At 43.6% G+C, this 21962-nt stretch overlaps 1 protein-coding gene across 1 annotated transcript in view; it reads right to left on the reverse strand.

The window, feature by feature from the left end:
* Nucleotides 1-1899: 1899 nt before the first annotated feature.
* The window catches only part of PIGG (phosphatidylinositol glycan anchor biosynthesis class G), a 101280-nt gene continuing 81217 nt past the window's right edge, over nt 1900-21962 (reverse strand). Inside the window, exon 13 of the mRNA XM_054810491.1 lies at nt 1900-3565. Coding sequence (XP_054666466.1) covers nt 3340-3565 — 226 coding nt within the window. The 3' untranslated portion in view covers nt 1900-3339. The remainder of the gene's footprint in view (nt 3566-21962) is intronic.

Consider the following 21962-nt stretch of genomic DNA (forward strand, 5'->3'; position numbering starts at 1 on the left):
CCATTCCCAGTGACAGGCTCTGGCACTCCCTGCAGCCTGAGACCTGGGGGGCTGCATGTTTTCCTGGGAGCTCTGTCTGGGTTGCCACATCCATTCTGTCGAGCGCAGAGGACAGAGCTTTCTGCCAGGTGGGTACCACAGCTAAGCTCCTTCCAAGAGGGTGGTGACCATCAACTGAACTTGCCTCTTGAGCTGGTAGGGTGACTAGGCTCTTCCTGCACACCCTCCCTGCGCAAACTGCTGCGCCATGCACTGCTTGCCCGCTCCGTTCGCAGTCTCCTGGTTGCTGACGCTCCCCAAGCTTTTTATAGGTGTGGGGTGGCAACCATGGCTCTGGCAATGCCTGGCCATGTCAGCATCTCCTGCAAGAGCTGCCAGGTCTCTCCACTCCCCTGGTGTTTCCCAGCCTCAGGAAAACTCCCTGTGTGCCACGACCTGCCACGCCGCTGCGGATCAGGCCAGCAGCAGAGCAGCTCCCCTCAGCAACTGCTGGACACAGCACAAGTCCCAGCACAAACAAGCCTGTGCTATGACCCTCTGGCATCCTGAGCACATGACCTTCTCTGCATCATGTACAAAAAGTTCAACACATCCATTTCAGTGTGTAGCACACAGGTCACCTGCACAGGACACACCAGTTCATCTGCAGTGCATGGACTCTACATCTATCAGAGGAAGCTATAGTCCACTGTTAACTGGCAGAACCTGGCTCTGACCTGCAGCAAAGGTGTTGAGTGGAAAAATTTACCATGTGTCAAAACTTTGCCCAAACACAACATCCCTGCTCAGAATGCATTCAAGAAGCAGTCTGTGCCTGTGCACATGGTTCTCCTGAGGAAGCTGCAGCCCAGGCTAATACCATGCTGGAGCAGGGACCACAGAGGACTTGGACAGAAGGAACTGGTATGCTCAGAGTGGCAGAAACCATCCCACGTACCATTCCTGCGTCCCACATTGTTTGTCTTCTTCTCTGAGGGTTTGGGGTACCTGAATGTGACAAGGGGTATTGGGATGAGGAGGGAAGACGAGCAGCTAACTACTGAGATGAGAATTTGCATTCAGGCATTTGCTTTCTCTGTACACTCAGATCAACTGCCAAAACTTCGTGCTGATTTAAAATGAAATGGTTTTTACATAATTCCCCAGTTCAAGTCTGTTTGCCTGCAGCAAGAACCAACTATTTCTTCACTGCCTCAGCTTTACATTGCTGTATCCCAAAAGCTGATGAAGTTAAAATGTTATTTCATTTGCCTACACCCAAAGAAAAAGGGTGAAAAAGAATAAAAATGGCAGTTTGAACTTGAAAGCACCATGTTTCCTTGAGGTATCACCAAACTCGTGTTAGACCGCATCTCTGTCTTGAGCCAAGTTCGTCCTTCTTCCTTCCTTTCCTAGTCTTGAAGACCTAAATAACAGAGTTTTCCCAAGCCATTTATTTTCTCTTGGATTCACTCTGGACATCTTTCAACTTCAGAGGAGAAAGGGGACACTATGATTTTTTAACTAAGTAATCTGAAGAAACACAACCTTAATACACACACAATAGTTTTGATCCCACTCTTTGATAAAATGTCCAAGGGGTACACTAGATGCAAAAAATATCAGAAGGAAGGAATAAGAGACCTTGAGAATTTCACGTCACATTCTTTTAGGATTCTGTACCCCAGACGCAACTTCCCCTCCACCCCTTCCAGTAGCACCCTTTCTATCTGAGTCAAATCTCTTATAAACATATTCTGTATGAACATTAGGGAGGATTGCTTAGGAATTAACCAAGTAAGTAAACAGAGATGATGTCGATAACCCCCATATAGTTGCTAGGCAACAGGTAAGGAGAAAAAATACTGAGAATGATGAAAATGGTAAATGTGTACACCATTCACAAATACAAACTGGTTTAAATATTCCATAATTTGCAGTGAAAAAACAATTTATTAAAAGTATTTAACTTTAAAACTTCCAACAGGTGACAGTGAATGACATTAAGATCCAGCAGTCTCTTCTCCAGGTGAACAGCAATACATGGCCAGGATACTGAAAAGTTTGTTGGTTTACAGTTGAAAAAAATTTCATTGTGAGTGATCAAGATTACCTAATATTAATGTATAAACCCTAAAGGCCTACTTCTTGAGATTTGCTCTATCTGAAACCTGAGATGAAAAGTGTATCAGTGGTCCTAACAAATGTGGTGTCAGCTACATAGCGCTTAAAAGCTTTTTATTTTCAGATTTATAACAAAAGTTAAAAGTTCCCTGTATGCTTCCCTTCTGCTACACCTCTAATATATTTAGATTAAATCCTATTGGCTGCTAACATGGACAAAAATACGAGGCAAGAAAACCCATATAAAGAATACTGATACGCAGAATACTCATCAATGTATATCTTCCTGACATAAACAAGGAAAACAACATTGTTAGGAATTAATTATAGCGCATTCATAGTGAAGTGGGTAGACAGGTCACTAGGGGGGAGGTGATGCAAATACACTTTTTATTTTGCTGGTAACTTAGCCCATTAAATTATTTTCCTGCTCAGGGCTCATAACTCTCTACCCTAGCGTGGAAAACATGATCGAATGTTCAGCGCAGCTGCCACCAACCTGATTTAACATTTATACATTAATAAAAAGAAACACAACATTTGAGCAGTTCATGGAGTCCACAGAAGATTCATTACTTTGTTAGTCCATTAGTGTTTCTTATCCAGTGCCTGAAGTGCAGATCGAAATCCAATCCATTACAGATAGTGATTGCAGTCATCTTACAAAGAAAATACTGCCTTTAAATAGAAATGCTGCCTATGCAAAATAAACAAACAAATCTCTTACCTAAGATATTTGTACAATAATTTGATAATTTAATAATAATTTCAATGCACAGGCTAGAAACAAAACAGAAAAACCCCCAAGGCTAATGAATATAAGATCTTGTGAACAGCAACATCCGGCATATCTTTAGGATTCTGTAGTCTAAGAAGGTAAAAAAATTGTATGTGCAAAAGACTTTTTCAGTGCCCCTGAAGCACTGGTCTGTATTTATATTAAGATGTACATTTTTAAATTCATTTCATGTAATATTGCCATTCTGTTATTTGGAGAACGCTATAATGACAGCTACAGAACAAAAGTTATCCATGAAAAAAGAGTTTATTTCAATTCAACATTTTTAAAGCAAACTCAGTTTTAAAACAGGACAGGCCCTTCAAATCCTGATCTTGACTAAAATAAACAAGGTTAATCTTCAAATTCTGCACAATTTAAAGTCATTATTTTCCTTTCTTCCATTCCAGCGACACACTGGACATTACAACACAGAACTGCATACTGCGCACTTATTTTCAGTCTTGCACTTTGTGAGAGTGGTTCTGATCCATGGCTGTGAAGAACAGGCAGATAGCGGCTGTGATGAACACATGCACTCCCTCATAAAGTAGTTTCGGCGAGAAGACGCTCCATATGAACAGGTGGTAACGCAGACCGGTTATGAAAACAATGTAGATGGCAACTGGAATTGAATGCATTAGAGCATAGCAGAAACAGCCATGACCCACTGCTGCTGAATTCCTGGTAACAAAAACAGAGGAGTTCATTCTCAGGCAAACTTAGTAAAGACATCTGAGTTCCTCCACTCTTTGGCTTTATTTCACAACACAAAGAACACTCACAGATCTCCACTTTGTGTTAGAAAACATTATTGGTGCAACAATTTAACTAATAAAGCTTGTCCTTATCACCTCTATAAAACCTATGATGTGTAAGTATGTTAAGCGTAAGCATAGCAACTGTCACCGTAATAAAGGCATCCAGGAGTTCACCTCAAACTGAGAAGTTTCTGTGCTTTAATATACTTTGTTCTAATTGTTAAAGTCTCCATTAAGCAGTTTCAAGATAGCTTTGTCTGTTGGCCTTCCAGTGCCTTTCCACAGAATCTGGATGGTAAGAGGCAGAGAAGAAAGACTTCAGCACTCTTCACAAAGCTGCCTAACCTGTACAATGGATAATCAGCTGGAGTCTGCTCCCCTTGTAAAGGGCATAAAACCTGCCAGAGTACACTGCTGCCCACAGCCAGTAACATGGTACAAAGTGACATGAAAATTGTGCTATTAGAAAACTTCGCAAAGCTAGTGAACATAACGTTCTCCAGAGAATACCATATTCTTCGGCTTACAAGAGCATTACATTGCACTGCTGTCACAGCAGCTTAGCTCAGCTGGGCCCACTGTATTGCAAGAAACCTCTGCCCCGTATCTAATCTATGTGGTCCAAATCTGCCACACCGAGGTATTCTGGTGGGTGACAGGAGTCAGAAGAAAATGGAAGTGAAAGGGTTTTCTGCACTTTGATTGCTCTCCCTCCCCTGAGATGCCAACTCACAGCAATGATGCTGGGTTGGCACGTGCCCACTTTCCCCAAACCACGTCTGCAGAAACTAACTTGCACAGATGCTTACCTGTACAGACAAGAGGAAGGAATAAAGCTATTTCACTGGAATAATAAGCAGAACATTTTCCTCTCCCCATCAAAATATTTTACATCATCCATTCCCGAAAGAACACATTGGTAAAAAGCAGAAATTATTTACACTGAAATCCTGATCTGAGGATCTGTTCTGCTCCTCTTGGTTTTTAATTCTGATCTTGTTCCAAGTAATAAAAATTTGACTAGCACTTCTGTGAGATGTAAATTAGTCACTTATGACTAAGTAAGCTACAGAATGCAGTATTTTACATAAGCCATTAACTTATTATTCTTTAAGTCAAAATAATTAGGATACAGTCCTGTTTTCCAACAAAGTCAAGAGCAAAATTCCCAAAGCTTTCAGTGGAAGGAAGAACAGGTCATGAAAGCAGAGTTGAAAAATCAGCTAAGAACAGCAGGTGCGAATGACTGCAAAACATCGTTCAGTTCACAAAAAACTATTTCCCTCGCTGCTTAGCCAAGGAAACTGTGACTTGGGAGTGAACTAGGCTGCTCTCTGCTTCTGCGTAACTATCTTAGTCTTCAGTGAGCTTGTGTAAATAACCAGCTTTATGTTTAATAACTGATTTTGTTGACATGGATTAAACAAACTGCAGTTCACTCAGTCTTAGCTGTTTTCATGCTGATACGACTAAAAACAGTATTTGTAGTAGTTAGATGATATAACTGAATAAACACAGGAAATGGGTTTCGAGTCGGATAGGCAAACGGGCAGTTTTTAAACAATTTTCTGGAGTAAAAAAATGCACTTGATAGACCAGCTAGATGAAGGCTATCAGTGGCTGTGGCTATCACACTTATTAAGTTCAGTGATGGGATTTTCAAGGGAATCGTAAAGAGAAAAATGAGAGTGTTCACAAACTTAAACATGCAGGTCTTTCAAGAGCTCTGCATTTTAAATTTAAATTTCAGTTCATACCTTTTTCCCTAGTTTGTGCTCACCTAACAACACATTTAGTAACCTATACTGAGAAAGCTCCTAATCGTAAATTAATGGTGTTAAAAATTTTAAAAATGGCTACTTTTTTAATTATGAAAAAAATGGTTGGAAGATTATTTTGAATCAAATCTCTGTTTGCTCACTTCTTTGGCTCAAAAAATTAAGTAGACATAATATTTTAAATTCTTGGATTTTATACTGGAATGAGAGCACACAGTAATCTTTACTACTAACATTTAAATTCTGCATTTTCATATTATAATTACTAGCAAAGAAACCCCAAGTCAATATGTAAATGGTATAACTCTTTCTGTATTCTGATATAGTAAAAACGATGAACCATTTTCTGCCTATATAATACCTTTACTTTCAAAAGGTCTCAGCACTCACTTCATCTCTCAACAAAACATAGACACCTACCTGCAGAAGGAAATCTTGGGCAGTTTCACAGTATAATGCAGCAGTGCAATTTAGAGAAGGCAACAGAAGCACGCTGTATCCACAAAGTTAAACTGTTAGTGGGGTTCAAGAGCAGGATAATTCGGTTTACTTTGGAGCTGGCATAAGAGTTCACACACGTGTTGTTGCGGAAACAGCACTGGAATGACTGAGCACAAGCAGTTAGACCTCTCTGATGCTAAGGCAACGACCCACTTCTTTAAGCACAGCACCATTCTTTCCTCTTGCTTCTGCCAGGCACCCAATTTGCTGAATAGCTAAGAATAATGACTTTGTGCTCTCCTTCTGCTCATTCTGCACAGAGTGACCACAGGGTACAGGGCTTTGCCAGGCCACAAGGAACACAGTGGCCAGGGATCAGGCTGCTGCTGCTAACGTGACCACGAAAATCCAGGTGGTTCAGCTAGTTCCAAAAGAAGTCACCAGGCGAGTACAGAAAGCTGGCTGTGGTGTACCACTCAGGTACCCTACCATTTATGAGCTGGATCAGCCAGTAATGAATAACCTTGCAACCCCTCAGTGCTGTTTCAATGAAAACAACAGAAGACTACAGGACATATCAAAAGCATCAAGCTGTAACTGCTCCATACTGAACTGCCTCTGCAGCAGTTAATGCCTTTTCTTATTTAAAGGAGAACAGGAATAGAGGGATGTAAACTGTACACACTACCTCCATGTTCTGACAGATCCAGCCCAATATTAAGGCCTCAGCATAATGCAGGAGTTAAAAAAAAAAAAAAAAAGGTACCCAGCCTCTAATACTGAGCTCTTTTAGCAAGTTAGCTTCTGGGGACTTTAATGAGAAATCCCAATGTGTTAAGGATGGCAAAGCATATCCAAACTTCATGCGAGATTGATGCTGAAGATTGCTAGATCCAGAAAAAAACAATGCCTTCAGAGACATTTGAAGCAAAGAACACTATAGATTCACAACACTGTACACGCCATACATAGACTGCAAACATTAAGTGTAGTCTAGAGCACATACTGGCCTTCAACAAAACCCCTCTCTTTTAATTGAATATTTAACACATAGAAAAATCTGGCCAAGAAATTGTGCTATTAATAGGTTTTCTGCTTCCTTGGATCTCCTAAATCCTAATTGCCAATGTTTTGTCAACAAATCTTTCACCTCTCAATCTGTCTCTAAGGTGCTATTAAAATGGGTAATACAAGATTTGTAAAATGAAAGAATTAGGATGCCAAAAATATGAAAGAAAACCAACTCTTTTATTGTGAAAGCATGTCTCCCAGTTATATAGAATACTTGGCAGATGGTTTCACACGTTTTGTAGTTTAAAAATTAAGCAAAAAAACCTCCACAGACAGCCCTACAAATACCTCCACAAGGAATTTTAAAATACACTGCTTTACATTGTTTCAACCCTTGTTCTAACCCACCACATTAAATAAACATTTTAGAAATATGCAAGCATATGAGTGGGGAATACCCCGGGACTGTAATTTTTCTGGGATTGGGGAAGGGGGTCATGTCTGGAGGGTTTCAGTATGAAATGTGCTGAATCTGTTCAATTAAAGATATCCTCCAGCATTTCTACCCTTCTAGCTCCTCTTTTCTAACTGAATATCACTGCCTAAATTACCTCTTATTTGGGATACTGAATTTGCATATTTGAAGGCAATTTTACTGTATTAACATTTTTTACTGTATTAGTGGCACTTGTCTTTCTAGGCTTTCTGCAGTTTCAGTTTGCAAGATCTCCCTGTTTAGTGCTCTCTGAAGAACAGTTGGCACTTTGTTAATCTGTCCGGTGTATATTAATAAAGGGTTGCAGTCAGAATCAAACCCTGTACCACTCTAAGTGTCTGTCTGTGACATCTTAGACTATCTGCGATCTATAAGAAATTCCTCTGATCTAAGCAAATATCAATTAGTTTAGCAGCAAGAACAAATTTGCTATGTCTCTCCCACATGCCCTACTCTCACCTAGTATAATTCTTACAGTGCTATCTTAGATTATAGCATATAATCCTGCATTATCATGGAAAAACACTTTATATTTTTAGCAGATCCAAGGGAATCAAGAGTCCTTTAGAAATTTACATCATCAACTCTGGTACAGACTATCAATCAGAACAGCATTAATTCTATAGAGTCACAATTTTTGACAGCAAACCCTATCAATGGGCAGATGTCAAAAAGGGCAGTTGCCAGCAAGCTAAAAAGATTATCAAGTATATTTTACAACCACGGAAATGAAGGAACTGGGGGATGACCATTGATTTTCCTGTGCATCCTCTTTTCCAGTAAGAAAGGTGGAGAAGCTACAACTAGCTGAACAAGGTCAAGCACCTGTGGCAGTATGTTACAGTGGACTGAGGTTATGTATGGACTGCAGTACAGGGCTCAGCAGGTTCTCAGAAAGACTGAGCTCTAAAAGGCTATTAAGACCCGAAACTTCAATTCTCTTCATTTCAGCATCAAAAGCAAGAAAAATAGGATCATATCGATGGTTTTGCCTGTTTTCACTGCTGGCATAATCAGTTGTGCTGGGAGCTTCCTGTCAGAAAGAGAGGTAGTGTCAGTCACCTAGCAAAGGTAACTTTTCTCATTGGCATCCACTACTTGCTAACCTGCTTAGAACAGAGTTCTATCTAAAACACATAGCATGTATCAATTAAGTTTCAGGTTCCTTTTTCCCTTCTTCAGTCAGGCTTGGCCCCTGATAATAGTTCCTAGACTGGATACTTACCAAAGATTTGTATTAGATTGCAAGTAGGAATCAAATTATGCTGGCATTGGGCCAGAAGGTCTGAACAGCCACTCTGAATGGCTATGGTCATCAATTAACTGCTATGGCAAGAAATCAACTGTAGATTTAGTAAAGACTTCTAAAAATCTTGGCAACCTAATTGGAAAGACGTCCACTAGATCCAATTCATCCCCTGCATATGCTCTTCTACCTGAACACTGATCCTGTGGCAATCAGCTTACAAAGGACTGGAAACTCTCTGCTTTTCAGCTTCACTTGATCAGTCCTCACCTTCCCCTACAGAAATGAGAAAACACTTCACAAGCTCAAACATCCGTTTCTATTTCAGGACTGCAGGCAAAGAGATAGCTAAACTGTACTCTCAGCAACATGGTCATGTAATTTCTAGGTTTCTTCACCACAAAGAAGGTATTCCTTTTCAGTAGGTATCCCTGACTCGGGAAACCAGCTTTCTCCATGTAAGCTACAATGGATATTGAGGAGTTCCAGCCATTCTTCAAAGACAGGATTTGCATGAATTTGAGCTGCTTGATATGTTTTTCCTCACTACTTCTGTGGCAGGCCATACTGGTATATATGCAGTGACTGTTCCTGCCTGTTATCACTGTCTCAAGCTTTCCCATAAGTCTGTGTTCAGGTTAATCCTTAGCACGTTTTAGTCTGCTCAGCTCCAAGAAAACAAAAAAAGTAAAATCAGTCTATTCCTGTTGACACAGGCCCAGACTTTACAGCAACAAGAGATAACCAAATCACTGACATTTCTAACAAGCAAAACACAAATCATAATTATTTCAAAGCCCAGCATTAGTCAATTTTCTGCAAGTATTCTTCCAAAATCCACTTAGCACTTCTGATGACTTCTGGCAGAAAAAAGCCTGAAGAATTTCACATCAGCATCACACACGCATGGAATAACAAGGAAACTTATAGTTTGATTTTCTGTTAAGGTGCATCTACAGGCTTTCCTGCCCACCTTTGTAAACAAATAGCTCTTCGTTGTCTTAGCTAAAGATATAAAGAAAAATTGCATCCGACAACTGTTCTGGACAGGAAGGCTCTACAGAGACTTAAAATAGACTGTTACCATGTTATTTAATTAAATTCAAACTTATTGGTTTAGAATATAGCAGTCTAACTGAACAGTGTCACAAGGCATTTCTAGAGATGTGAGGCAGAAATTAGTTAACTAATGGGTAGGAAATTAAGTATTGGTAGGAAACTGGCCAACAAGGCCACACTCAGCAGGTGGTGATCAATGGTTTTTACTTAGGTTGGCAGCCTGTCACAAGTAGGGTCCCCCAGGGATTGACAGTGGGCCCAAATCTGTTCAACATCTTCATAAATGATCTGGATGATAAGATTGAAAGCACCCTCACCAAGTTTGCTGATGACACTAATCTGGGTGGTGACGTAGACATGTCAGAAGGGAAAGCCATCTTACTGAGAGACCTGGACAGGCTGGAAGAGTGGACTTGCAAGAACTGTATGAATTTTAACAAACACAAGTATGAAGTCCTGCACCTGGGACAGAATAACCAAAGGCCCAGTATAGGCTAGGATCTATGAAGCTGGGGAGCAGCCTTGCTGAAAGGGACCTGGGGATGCTGGTGGACAACCAGCTGAACGTGAGCCAGCAGAGCGCTGCAGCAGCAACAAAGATAAATCAGGTCCTGGGCTGAGTCCGCAGGGACATTACTAGCAGACACAGAGATGTGATCATCCCACTCTTCTCAGTGCTTGTCAGGCCACACCTCCAGTACTGTGTTCAGTTCTGGTCCCCACAATTCCAAAAATATGCAGACAGACTGCAGAGGGTCCAAAGGAGCACCAGAGATGATCAAAGGGCTGGAGAACCTGCCCTACAAGGTAAGACTGTAGGAGCTTGGTCTCTTCTCCCTGGAGAAGAGAAGCCTCAGAGATAACTCACTACAGCATTCCAGTACTTAAAGCATGGCTACAAAGAGGGCAGAGGTGCTCTCTTCACTAGGTACCACACAGAGAAGACAAGAGGCCATGGGTACAAGTTGCACTGGGAGAGGTTTCATCTCAGTATAAGAAAGGCATTTTTTTACAGTGAAAACAATCAATCACTAGAACAATCTCCCCAGGGATGTGGTAGAGTCCCCATCAATGGAGGATTTCAAGACGCAACTGGACAGGATACTAGATGATCTCAGTGAGGCTCCCTTTTCCATGAAAGGCTGGACCAAATGATCTTTCGAGGTCATCTCCAACCTAGGATGTGCTATGCTTCTGTGAAGCAATGCTCGCTCTTTTGTACTGAGACCAGAGCCAGTTCTTTCTTGTATTTTTCCATTACAGTAACTATTTTTAAACTTGTGACTTAACTAAAGTAACAGCTCTCTCCTCAAATTACTCCTGCCACCCCAATAACATACACGTTTGAGAAGAACTTGTGCACTTCAAGAAAAGGTGTGAGAAGACAGAAAAATCTTGGATAAATGCAGAAGGACAGTATCCTATGTACAGTCCTATCCACAGCTACCAGAAACAAGAAGTTAGCTTATGCTGGCCACAGAACAGCGGACAGAAAATTAATGGTGAAAAAGAAAAAGAAAAAAAAAACAACAAAAAACCTGCAAGTAAGAACAGTAAGACAATGCCATTAACAGCAAAAAGGTTACATCTAGAAACATTTCTAGTTTGTAAGCAAAAGTCTACAAATATGGTCCTCACTTTCCAGAAGTGTCCCATTGAACGGCCCTGCTCCTGCTTGAGCAGTAATGTAAACCACTGAGAACCCAGCATCATCATGCAGCCCTTACTAATTGTAAAGAAGAAAGTAAGAGAAAGGCAGTGTGAATGAGAAGACAGGGTGTGACTACAGGGAACAAGCAGGGCAGAAAAAGGGAGAGAGAGAAGGGCAGAGACAGGAAGAGAGAAAACACAGGAGAAAGAGGGAGAGATGGATAGAGATGGAGACACAGAGAGAGGGGGAAAGAGAGCACATGGGGAGAGGAAGAAAGAGAAAGGGAGAGAAAGGGAGAGACAAAAGGAGAGAAACAGAGCAAGAAAGAAAGGGGAGGGGTAAGAGCCAAAAAGGGAGAGACATGGAGAGATAGAAAGGAAGCCTGAAGAGAGAGACACACACAAAGGAAGGAAGGGAGAGGAGGGGCAGGAAAGAACAGGAAAAAGAAAAAGGCAGGGGGCTTTATGGAGAAAGGAGTGTGAAAGGGAAGAGGAGAAAAGAGGAAAGAGAGATTAAGGGTGTGGAGGGAAAAAGAGAGAAAAGGGGCGACAGAGTGACAGGGAAGGGAAAAGACAGAAGGGGATGGGGGGAGAGAGAGAGCAATGGGGAGAGAGAGTCAAAGAGACTGAGAGAGAAATTGAAAGAGATAAAGAGAGATTGACCAAAAAGGCAAGGAAAAGGGAAAAGGAGAAAGAGAAGGATGAGAAAGAGAGAAAAGGAGAAAGGGGAGGAGGGAGAAAGGGGGAAGACAGAAAGACAATGGTATGGAAAGAGAGCACAAGAAAGGGCAAGAGATCAAGAAAGGGGGGTAGAGTAGAGAAAGAACAAAGAGTACAGAGAAAGAGGGACAGAGAAGGGGGGAAAATGAGGAACAGAAAATTGACAAAGGCATAAGAGAGGAAAAGTGAGGGGGAGGGAGAGAGGGGAAAGCAAGAGAATGAGAGAGGAAAGGAGACAAAGAGGGCTAGTAATAGGGAGACATGAAAAGAGAGGGAATGGGGACAGGGTGAGAGAGACAAGGGGAGTGAGAAAGAAAAAGAGACAAGGGGAAGAGAGAGAAAAACAGAGTACGAAAAAGAGTGGGAAGGAGGAAAAGACAAAGGTGGAAAGAGAACGTGCATGAAGGAAACTGCATGTGCAAGGGAAACAGAGGGAAAGGGGAGAAGCTGGGCAAGTGAGAGCAGGAGGGGGAAGAGGGTTGGAGAGAGAAGGAGGGAAAAGAGCACACGTTGGCATGAGAGAGAGATGAGGTGGAGACAGAGACCAAGAAAGAAGGGAGCCCAGAGTAAGGGGAGAGAAGGAAAGAGTTAGGAAGGCAGAGAAAGAAAGTGAAAAGAACAAAAAAGAGTACAATGGGAGAGACAAGGACTGAGCAGAGGGTGGTGAGAGAGATGAGGGGACTGAGTGGGAATGAGAAGAGAGAACAGGATTGAGAGAGAGGAGAATACAGAAGAAGAGACAAAGGTGGAGTGAGACAGGAAAGGCAGAATGAAAGAGCAAGCGAGACAAAAATATAGGCAAAGGGAAAGAGAGCGAGAGGAGAGAGACTTGGAAAGGAACATGCAGGATAGAGAGACTTGAGTGAGAGGCAAGGAGACAGAAATAGAAGCAAAGAAAGCCAGAGCATGATTGAGAGAGAAAAAAGAGCAGAGAGAAAAGAGTGAGAGGGAAATAAAGCAAGTCAGGCAGAGGGAAAGAAAAGCAAAGGTAAGACAGCAAGCAAGAAGGAAAGAAGGAGAGAGTAAGAGCAAGCATGGACAGAGATTGACAGGGAGTGAACAAGAGAGAAAGATGCAGAAGCACAGAGGCAGACAGAAAGAGTGAGCATGAGGTAAAGACATCAAAAGGGACGCAGCAGGACAGATTCAGAATGACAAGGGAAGAAAGGGACTGCAGCAGGGATAGAGCGCGAGAATGAGAGGGCAGCAGGTGAGTGAAGAGAGTGAGCAAGGATGCAAAAGGCAGAGGTAAGGGCATTGAGGGATAGGGGAAAAGAGTAAGGAGGGAAGAGAACAGGAGAAAAGACAAAGGGGAAGTGTGACTTGGAAAGACTGATTAGGAGAGAAAGGGAAAGAAAATAATGGTGAGGGAAAGACAGGAACAGGTAAAGAGAGGCAGAGGTAAAAAGAGGAAAACACAGTGAATGGGAAAGAGCAAATGAGAGGGAAAGAGCACAAGCGAGCAGATGAGAGTGGCAGAGGGAACAACTGTGAGGAAAGGGAAGAGCAAGAGGAACAAAGAGCAACAGAGAGAGGAGAAGGGAAGATGACTAGCAGGAGAGAAGGAGCAAGAGAACAAGCAGTTTGCACAACAGTTTCTGGGTCGTCCTTTGGGAGCTTCTGGTAACAGGGTGCAGGAACACTGGGGGACTCCTGGGAATCCTCTGAGAAATTTGATGGTACATGCTTCTGCAAGGTAAGGACAAGGTAAGAGGAGCCACAGGGCTGTGGGCCTGAGGAAGCTTCAGCGGTTTCTGATGTGTTCAGCCAGCTGCCCTTGGCCCAGGGTGCCTGAAGCCTTTGTTACAGCTGCTGCCTGGTAAGAAAAGGTCAGGCACCTGTTTAACTGTAGGCCTAGAGCACAGCTAAGAGACAGCAATTTGTGCAGAAGCATTTGATGAATGGATCCTCATCTCAGTTCAGGCTAGCCTAAACATTCTCATCATGGTGGTGATGCACTAGAGCACATTCTCCAGCAGCTGTTGGAGCAGCTGTCCCAGACTGAGTTTTGGATAGCATATGCAGGCCTGCAAATCCCCAGCTGCAGGGATTGCACAGGGCCTCTCTGTAAGGCTTGCAGAGATGGTCGTCTTTCCTGCAGCAGATACGCTGTTGTTGAAGAGCTGTGTCACTAAGTCAAGGATTTATGGAAGTGAGCAGGCTTTGCAGCATCAGAGGGGATGAAAGAGAGACATGATCTTCTCAGAGACCCTATAGTTTCAAGGGCCCTCAACCCCAACTGCAGTGCAGACACAGGAAAACTCTGTCCCCAGCAGAATGGTAAGTGAAAACTCATGGAAGGCCAAGACTGAAAGACAGTGACTTCTGGCACCAAGAGGAAGGCTGCTGCTCCACCTGAAGGCTTTCAACTATGGAACAGGTTCACTGTCTTCAAAGCTGAGGAGGATCTGGGTGTGCTTTCGAGAGAGGTCATAAGTAAGGATTAAAGAACAGAGCAGTACAGTTGACATTGTAATGGATGTCTGTTATAGGCTTCCTGACAAGGAAGAACAAGTAGATGATACCTTCAGCAGATAGCTATAAGTAGCCTCATGTTTGCAGGCTGTGGTCCTCACAACATACTTCAACCACCCCAACATCTGCTGGAGGGAAAACACAGCAGGGCCTAAGCAATCCAGGAGGTTCCTGGAGAGCATCAATGACAACATCCTGACCCAATTGACCAAGAAGCCTATGACAAGAGGTGCTCTGCTGGACCTCATATTCACAACCAGGGAAGGACTTGTTGGGGTTGTGAAATTCAAAGGCAGCCTTGGCCGCAGTGACCATGAGATGGGGACTCCTGAGAGGAGAGAAGAGGGCAAAAAAGCAAGAGCACCACCCTTGACTTCAGGAAAACAGATTTTGGCCTCTCCATGGATCTGCTTCAAAATCCTATGGGATTTCAGCCAGTTTTCTTGGATGTCTTTTCCCTCCAGGCTGATATTTGAGGATCACCTCCTACAAGCCTAAGAGCAGTTCATCCCAGTGAGCAGGAATTCAAGCACAAATGCCTGGAGGCCTGCATGGATGAACAAGGACCTCCTGGCAAAAGTCAAACATGAAAAGGAAGCATACAGAAGGTGGAAGCAGGGACAGATAACCTGGAAGGAATAGAGAGACATGGTCCAAGCATACAGAGATGTAGTTAGATGGATTCACCACAGGGAAGTCATACTTGACGAACCTGATAATCTTCCACAATGAAACGGTTGACTTGGTAGATGAGGGGAGAGCAGTGGATATAGGTTATCTAGACTTCAGTAAGGCTTTTGACACTGTCTCCCATAAGATCTTCATAGAGACATAGTAAGTGTGGGCTGGAAAAGCAGACAGTGAGGGGGGATTGAAAATTGGCTTAATGGCCAAGCCCAGAGGGTGGTGAACAGTGGTACAAAGTCTAGGTGGAGGCCAGTGACTAGCGCTGTAAGGATCAACACAGGGTACAATACTGATGAACATTTTTGTTAATGACCTGAATGATGGGGCAGAGTGCGCCCTCAGCAGTTTGTTAATAATACAAAACCAGGAGGAGAGGCTGGTACACCAGGAGGCTGCACTGGCATTCAGAGGGACCTCAACAGGCTGGAGAAACGGGCTAGCAGGAACCTCAAGAAGTTCAAAGGGTAGTGCAAAATCCTGCACCTGGGGAAGAACAACCCCATGCACCACTACATGCTTGGGCCACCCAGCTGGAAAGCAGCTTTGCAAAAAAGGACCTGGGGATCCTGGTAGACACCAAGTTGTCATGAACCAGCAACATGCTCTTGCGGCAGAGGCCAATGGTATCCTGGGCTGCATTAGAAGCAGTGTTGACAGCAGGTTGAGGAAGGCGATCCTTGCCCTCTATCCAGCACTGGTAAGGCCACACCTGGAATGCTGCGTCCAGTTCTGGGTTCTCCGCTACAGGAGAGATATAGAGCTACTAGAGAGTCCATGAAGGGCTATTAAGATGATGGACTAGGGCATTTCTCCGCTGAGGAAAGGCTGAGAAAGCTATGATTGTTTAGCCTTGAGAAGAGGAGGATCTTATCAAAGTATATAAATACGTGAAGGGAGGCTGCAAAGAAGATGGAGCCAGTGACTGATGCCCACTGACAGGACAAGAGGCAATGTGCACAAACACAGGAGGCTCCCTCTGAACATCAGAAAACACCTTTTTACTGAAGGATGACTGAGTACTGGCACAGGTTGCCCAGACAGTTTGTGGAGTGTCCATCGTTGGAGATATTCAAAGCCCTCTGAACCTCGGCAAGAGGTTCCAGGTAGCCCTGCTAGAGCAGGGGGACTGGACAAGATGACCTCCAGAGGTCCTTTCTAACCTCAACCATTCTGTGATTCTGTGAAGCAGGTTTGAGAATGAAAGGAAAGGAACAAGAGGGAAAGAGGGGGTCAGGGCAGAGAGGCAGAGGGAAAGAAAGCAATTGAGAGAGAAAGAGGCAGAAGGAAAGAGCACAAGGGAAAGGGATTGTGTGTCAAAAGAAGCAATCAAGATTGAAAGACAGGAGCAGGAAAAGGTAGCTAGAGGGGGAAGGAGTGAGCCAGAATGGAAGACAGGCTGAAGAAAGAGCAAGCAAGAGATGAAAAGTGATCAGGACAGGGAGGAAAAGAGAGACAGAAAGGGAAAGAGATAGAAGGAAAGAGTGCAGGAGTGGAGGAAAGACAGCAATTGAGCAGGAAAGAGATAATAAGAGAAAGAGGCCAAGCAAGTGGGAAGGTTAAAATGGATGTGAAAGAAAATCAGGGGGAAAGATGGTGAGAAAGTGAGAAAGCAAGAGGTATAGAGACTGAAGGAAAGAGACAAAGCGAACACAAGGGAAGAGTGAGAGGTAAAACAAAGGGAGCAAGAGAGAATGAGATGCAGGCAAGAACAGCACACGCAAAAAACTGCATGAGAAGGAAAGTACAAGCAAGGGATAAAGCATGTGCAAGAGAGGGAGATTTGAACAAGGGAGAAAGAGTGTGTGACAGAATATGTACAGGAGAAAGAAGGAAAGCTCAAGAGATCAAAGAAGAGGGGAAAAAGCAAAAGAAAGAAAGCAGGAGAGCAAGATGAAAGGAGTTAAAGACTGAGAGGGAGAGAGTGAGCAAGAGAGAAATTGCAATAACAACAAAAGCACATATAAGTGTGGAAAACCATGCACAGGAGCAGGGGGAGGTGCATGCAAGAGAAGGGACTCACAAAGAGAGGAAAAGTCCATGAGAGCGAGATGGAAAGCTTGTGAGAGAAAAGGCACAGACAAGAAGGGGAGAGCCTGTGTATAAGGGGGAGCATGCAAGAGGGGGAAAGCATAACAGAGAAGGCAAGTGTGTGAGACTGAGAGCAACAGAGAACAATTGTGTGTTCACGAGAGAAGGAAAGAATGCTCAAGATAGGGAAAAAAAGGGAAAAGCAAGACAGAGGGAGGAAGCACATCTGCACATGGGAGAGGGAAAACACAAGACAGAGGTAAAGGCCACAACAGAGGGAGAAAAAGCACGTGACAGGGAGGGAAAGCAAAATTGCACATGAGGGAAAAGAGAAACTGGAGCAGAACATACAAGAGAGAGGGGACATGCCTGAGAAGACATGAACACACATGCAAGGAACTGTGGCAGAAAGAAAGAAGGAAAGTCTGTCACTGACAGACAGACAGAAACCACAAGATAGAGAGGGGAAGCAACAAGACAGTATCAAAGAGGGAAGGGGTGTGCAAGAGAACACACATGCAAGACAGAAAAGGAAAGTGTGCAAGAGAGAGAAAGCATTGGGGGGGGGGAGTAGGAAAGAGAGAGAAAGATAGAAAGCACATCAATGAGAAATGAAAAGCACAAGAGGCAGAGGAAAAGCACAAGACAGTAAGAAGGAAAAAGCATGCAAGAGAGGGAAAGAGAGTGCAAGGGGGAGAGAGATGGAAATGCCCCTCAAAAAGGGAAAGAGGACAACACCACTCAAGAGTGAGCAAGCAAGGAAAAACATGAACAGGTGAGATAAGTAAAGCATGCAGTTCAGAGGGAAACCATGAGAGAGGGACAGTGTGAGCAATGAAGAGACATCATGAGTGGGGGGCACACATAAGGGAGGTAAAGCTCAAGACTCCAAGAATGATGAAAGAGCAAAAGAGCACCAAGAAAAGAATGACAGAGTGAAAAGTGCACAAGAGAGAAAACTTGTGTGAGAAGGAAAGCAAAAGAGAGAGAGACATAAGAAAAAAGGCACATGAGATTGGGAAAGTATGGAAGACAAAAAGCACAGGAGAGGGAAAGGTGCAAGCATGAGAGTGGAAAAGCATGCAAGAGAAGGCGGGAAAGTTTGAGAAATTAAGACGGGGAAGGAGCAAGAGAGAAGGAACGAGATGGTGAGAGTAAAACAGAGAGGGAAACTGCAAGGGAGAGGGAAAGTGCATGAGACAGGAAAAACACACATGAGAGGAAAAGCACACAGTAAAAAAAGTGTGAGAGCAGGAAAACCTGCAAAAGCATGAGAGCAAGAAAGATTGAGAGAGCAAACGCACAAGAGAGGAAAAGGACATGAAAGAGCAGAAGTACATGGTGGGGTGGGCATGCAGGTGAGAAACCACATGTAAGAGGGAAAGAACATGTGGGAGAGAGAGTGAGCATGTATATGCAAGAAAGAGGAAAAGCATGAGTGAGCATGAGAGGAAACATGTGGCAGCATACTCACAACAAAGGGAAAACGTGTGCAAGGAAGTATGTGAGAGATGAAAAGCCCAAGAACAGGAAAGCACATGTGAGATAGAGACGAAGTGCACAAAACAGCAGAAGATTGTGTGCGAGAGAGAAAGCATGAGTGGCAAAGGGAGAGAGGGGAGGTGTACACATGACAGAAGAAGGCCATATGCTAGACAGAGAGGAAAACATGCTAGAGAGAAAGGGAGAATGTGCAAGACAGAGGGAAAGCATGAGAGAGGTGAAGAACAAAAAAGAGGTAGAGAAAAACTGAGAGAGAAAGAGAGGGAAAGCATGTCTGCAAGAGTGTCGAACAGCATTGCAAAGCATGAGACAGCGTGTGGGAAAGTGCTGCAAGACAGAGGGGAAGAGTGCATGACAAGGAAAACAAGAGAAAAAAACTGAATGCAAGGAAAAGAAGCCCCAGAACTCAAGAAAAAGGCAAACACAGAAAAGTAAGACAGCATGAGGGAACAAGCAAAGGAGTAAGACGGAAAGCATAAGATGGAGTGAAAAAGCGTGCAAAGAGGAAAAGCGCACATTAGAATTCTTAAGAGCTAAAGCACAAGAGCGAGTGTGTACTGGGTCTGTCTGGGATGGAGTTAACTTTATTCATAGCAGCTTGTATGCTGCTGTGTTTTGGATTTGTGATGAAAAGAGTGTTGATAACACACCGATGTTTTAGTTATTGCTGAACACTGTTTGCATATCATCAAGGCCTTCTCAGTTTCTCAAGCTGCTCGCCCAGTAAGTTGTCTGGGGGTGTGCAAGAAGTTGGAAGGGGACACAGCCAGGACAGCTGACCCCAACCGACCAATGGGATATCCTGTATGATGCGCTCAGCAATAACAGCTGGGGGGGAAAAGGAGGAAGGGGGAATGCTTCTGGTTACGCTGTGTCTTCCCAAGTAACCATTATGCATGCTGAGGCCCTGCTTTCCAGGAAAGTGGCTAAACAAACCTCTGCCTACCGATGGGAAGCAGTGAACAAATTCCTTATTTTGCTTTGCTTGCACACGCAGCTTTGCTTCACTTACTAACCTGTCTCTATCTCAATCCTTCAGTATCCTCACGTTTGCCCTTCTGATTCTCTCTCCCATTCCACTGGGAGGGGAGCAAACAAATGGCTGTGTCATACTTAACTGTGGACTGGGGTTAACCCACAACAGAGGGAAAGTGCATGAGAGAGGGAGAGCCTACACACAACAGAAAAGGATGAGAGAGTCTGAAACATGCAAGAGAGAGAAAGTACAAGCAAGAAAGAAAGCATACAACAGATATGGAAATGGCATGCACGAGAGAGTATGAACACACATTGGGGGGACAGCATGCGAGAAAGAGGAAGAATCAAAGAAAAAGCATGAGAAAGTGTGACAGAGGGAAGGAAAGAGTGCACAAGAGGTGAAATTGCATGACAGAGACACAAAAAGCCCCAGACAGCTAGAAGCAGTGTGCAAGAGAGAGAACATGCACAAGAGAGAGGGTAAGCCCTCACATGCAAGAAAGAGGAAAAGGGCACAACAGAGGGGAAGCACAAGAAGGAGAAAAGGGAAAAGTGCATGCAAGAGAATGGGACAGTGTACATGTGCAAGAGAGAGCAAATGCCCAAGATTAACGGAAAGAATATACAAGAGAGGGACACTAGACAGAATCTATAAGGAAAGCAGACACATGAGAGGTAAAACAGAGCATGCGTGAGAGAGGAGGAAGTCATGCAAGATAAAGTGTCTGCAAGCGGTAAACATGAGATACAAGGAAAGCCTGATACAGAGGAAGTGTGCAAGATAGGAGGGAAAAGTGAGAGTGTTAGCAAAATAAAGTGCAAGGGAGACAGAACACAAGAAAAAGAGAGAAAAGCACATGTAAGATATGTGAAGTGCCGAGGAAAGTGCAGACAGCAGGAAAACAGGCAAGGGAGAAAAGGAAAGCATGATGAGAGAGAGAGAAAGCACTTGTGATAAAGCATGTGACAAAGAAAGGGTAAAGCATGTGCTTAAGAGAAAGAAAGCAAAGGAGAAAGACAGGAAAAGTGCAGCCATGAGAGAGGGATGATGAAAGAGAGAGAGGAAGTGCACCAGGGAGGAAGGGAAAGCACACACAATAAAGGAACAGTGTATGACAGAGAAGTAATGCAGAAGAGAGAGAGGGAAAGAGAAATCAAAGAACTGAAAAGCGTGAAGAGTGTCCAAGGGTGAGAGGGACAGATGTATGAGACAGAGGTAAAGCATGTAAGAGAGGGAAGGAAACCTTGCATGATAGGCACGAAGAGAAAGCATGCAAGAGGGAGGGAAAGAGTATGAGAGTGCCAAGTTCAACCAAGAAGGGAAGTATTTGAGAGGGAGAGTAGGCACAAGAGGGGAACATATGTTAAACGAGAGAGCTCAAGAGAGCATGAGAGTGAGAAACATTCACAGTAAAGATAGAGAAAGCTTGAGCAAACAAGAGGGAAAGTGCATATGAGAAAGTGAAAAAGCATATGAGAGAGAGGGGAAACATACATGATAAAGTAGGAAACTGTGACTGAAAGTCCATGAGGGAAAGACAAAAGCATAAGAGCGGGAAAGCATGCTGGAGACAGAAAGTAAATGAGGGAAGTGCACATATGAGAAAGCGAGAGAGAAAAAGAAAGGGAGCATGCACAAGAGAGCGGAAAGGTGCAACAGCGAGGGAGCAGAGCAGAGCAAGGGAAAGGTGTCAGAGAAGGGAAAGGTGTCAGAGAAGGGAAAGGCATGCTAAAAAAGATGGAAAAACAAGAGATGTTCATTAGAGATGGAATGCGCACATGAAAGAGGGAAAGCATTTGACAGAACAGGAAAGTGCCACAAGTGAGAAAGAAAGCATGCAAGACAGCACAAGGGAGGGAGGAAAAGGGCTGCAAGAGGGACGGTAAGTGCCCAAAACAGTGAAAGTACAAACAAGAAACACAGAGGAAAAGCACAACCAATAGAGGGAAGATGCAAGAGTGTGAGAGTGGGAAAGCATGTAAGAGAGGGAAAGCACATGCAAAAGAGAGGAAACACATAACAGAGAGAGAAGGAAAGCATGCATGCAAGAGAGGGAAGACTTCAGAGATGAGGAAAAAACAATAGAATGTGAGGGAAAAGAGAGGGAAAGTGTATCCACACACAAGAGGGAAAAGTTAACAAGAGCAAGCAAGGAAAACTGGCATAGACAAAAGGAAAAGCACATGCAACAAACTAAAAGCATGCATGAGAGGGAAAGCACACTAGAAATTAAGAACATGCATGGAA

Source organism: Grus americana, chromosome Z, assembly GCF_028858705.1.
Source record: "Grus americana isolate bGruAme1 chromosome Z, bGruAme1.mat, whole genome shotgun sequence".
Lineage (NCBI taxonomy): Eukaryota > Metazoa > Chordata > Aves > Gruiformes > Gruidae > Grus > Grus americana.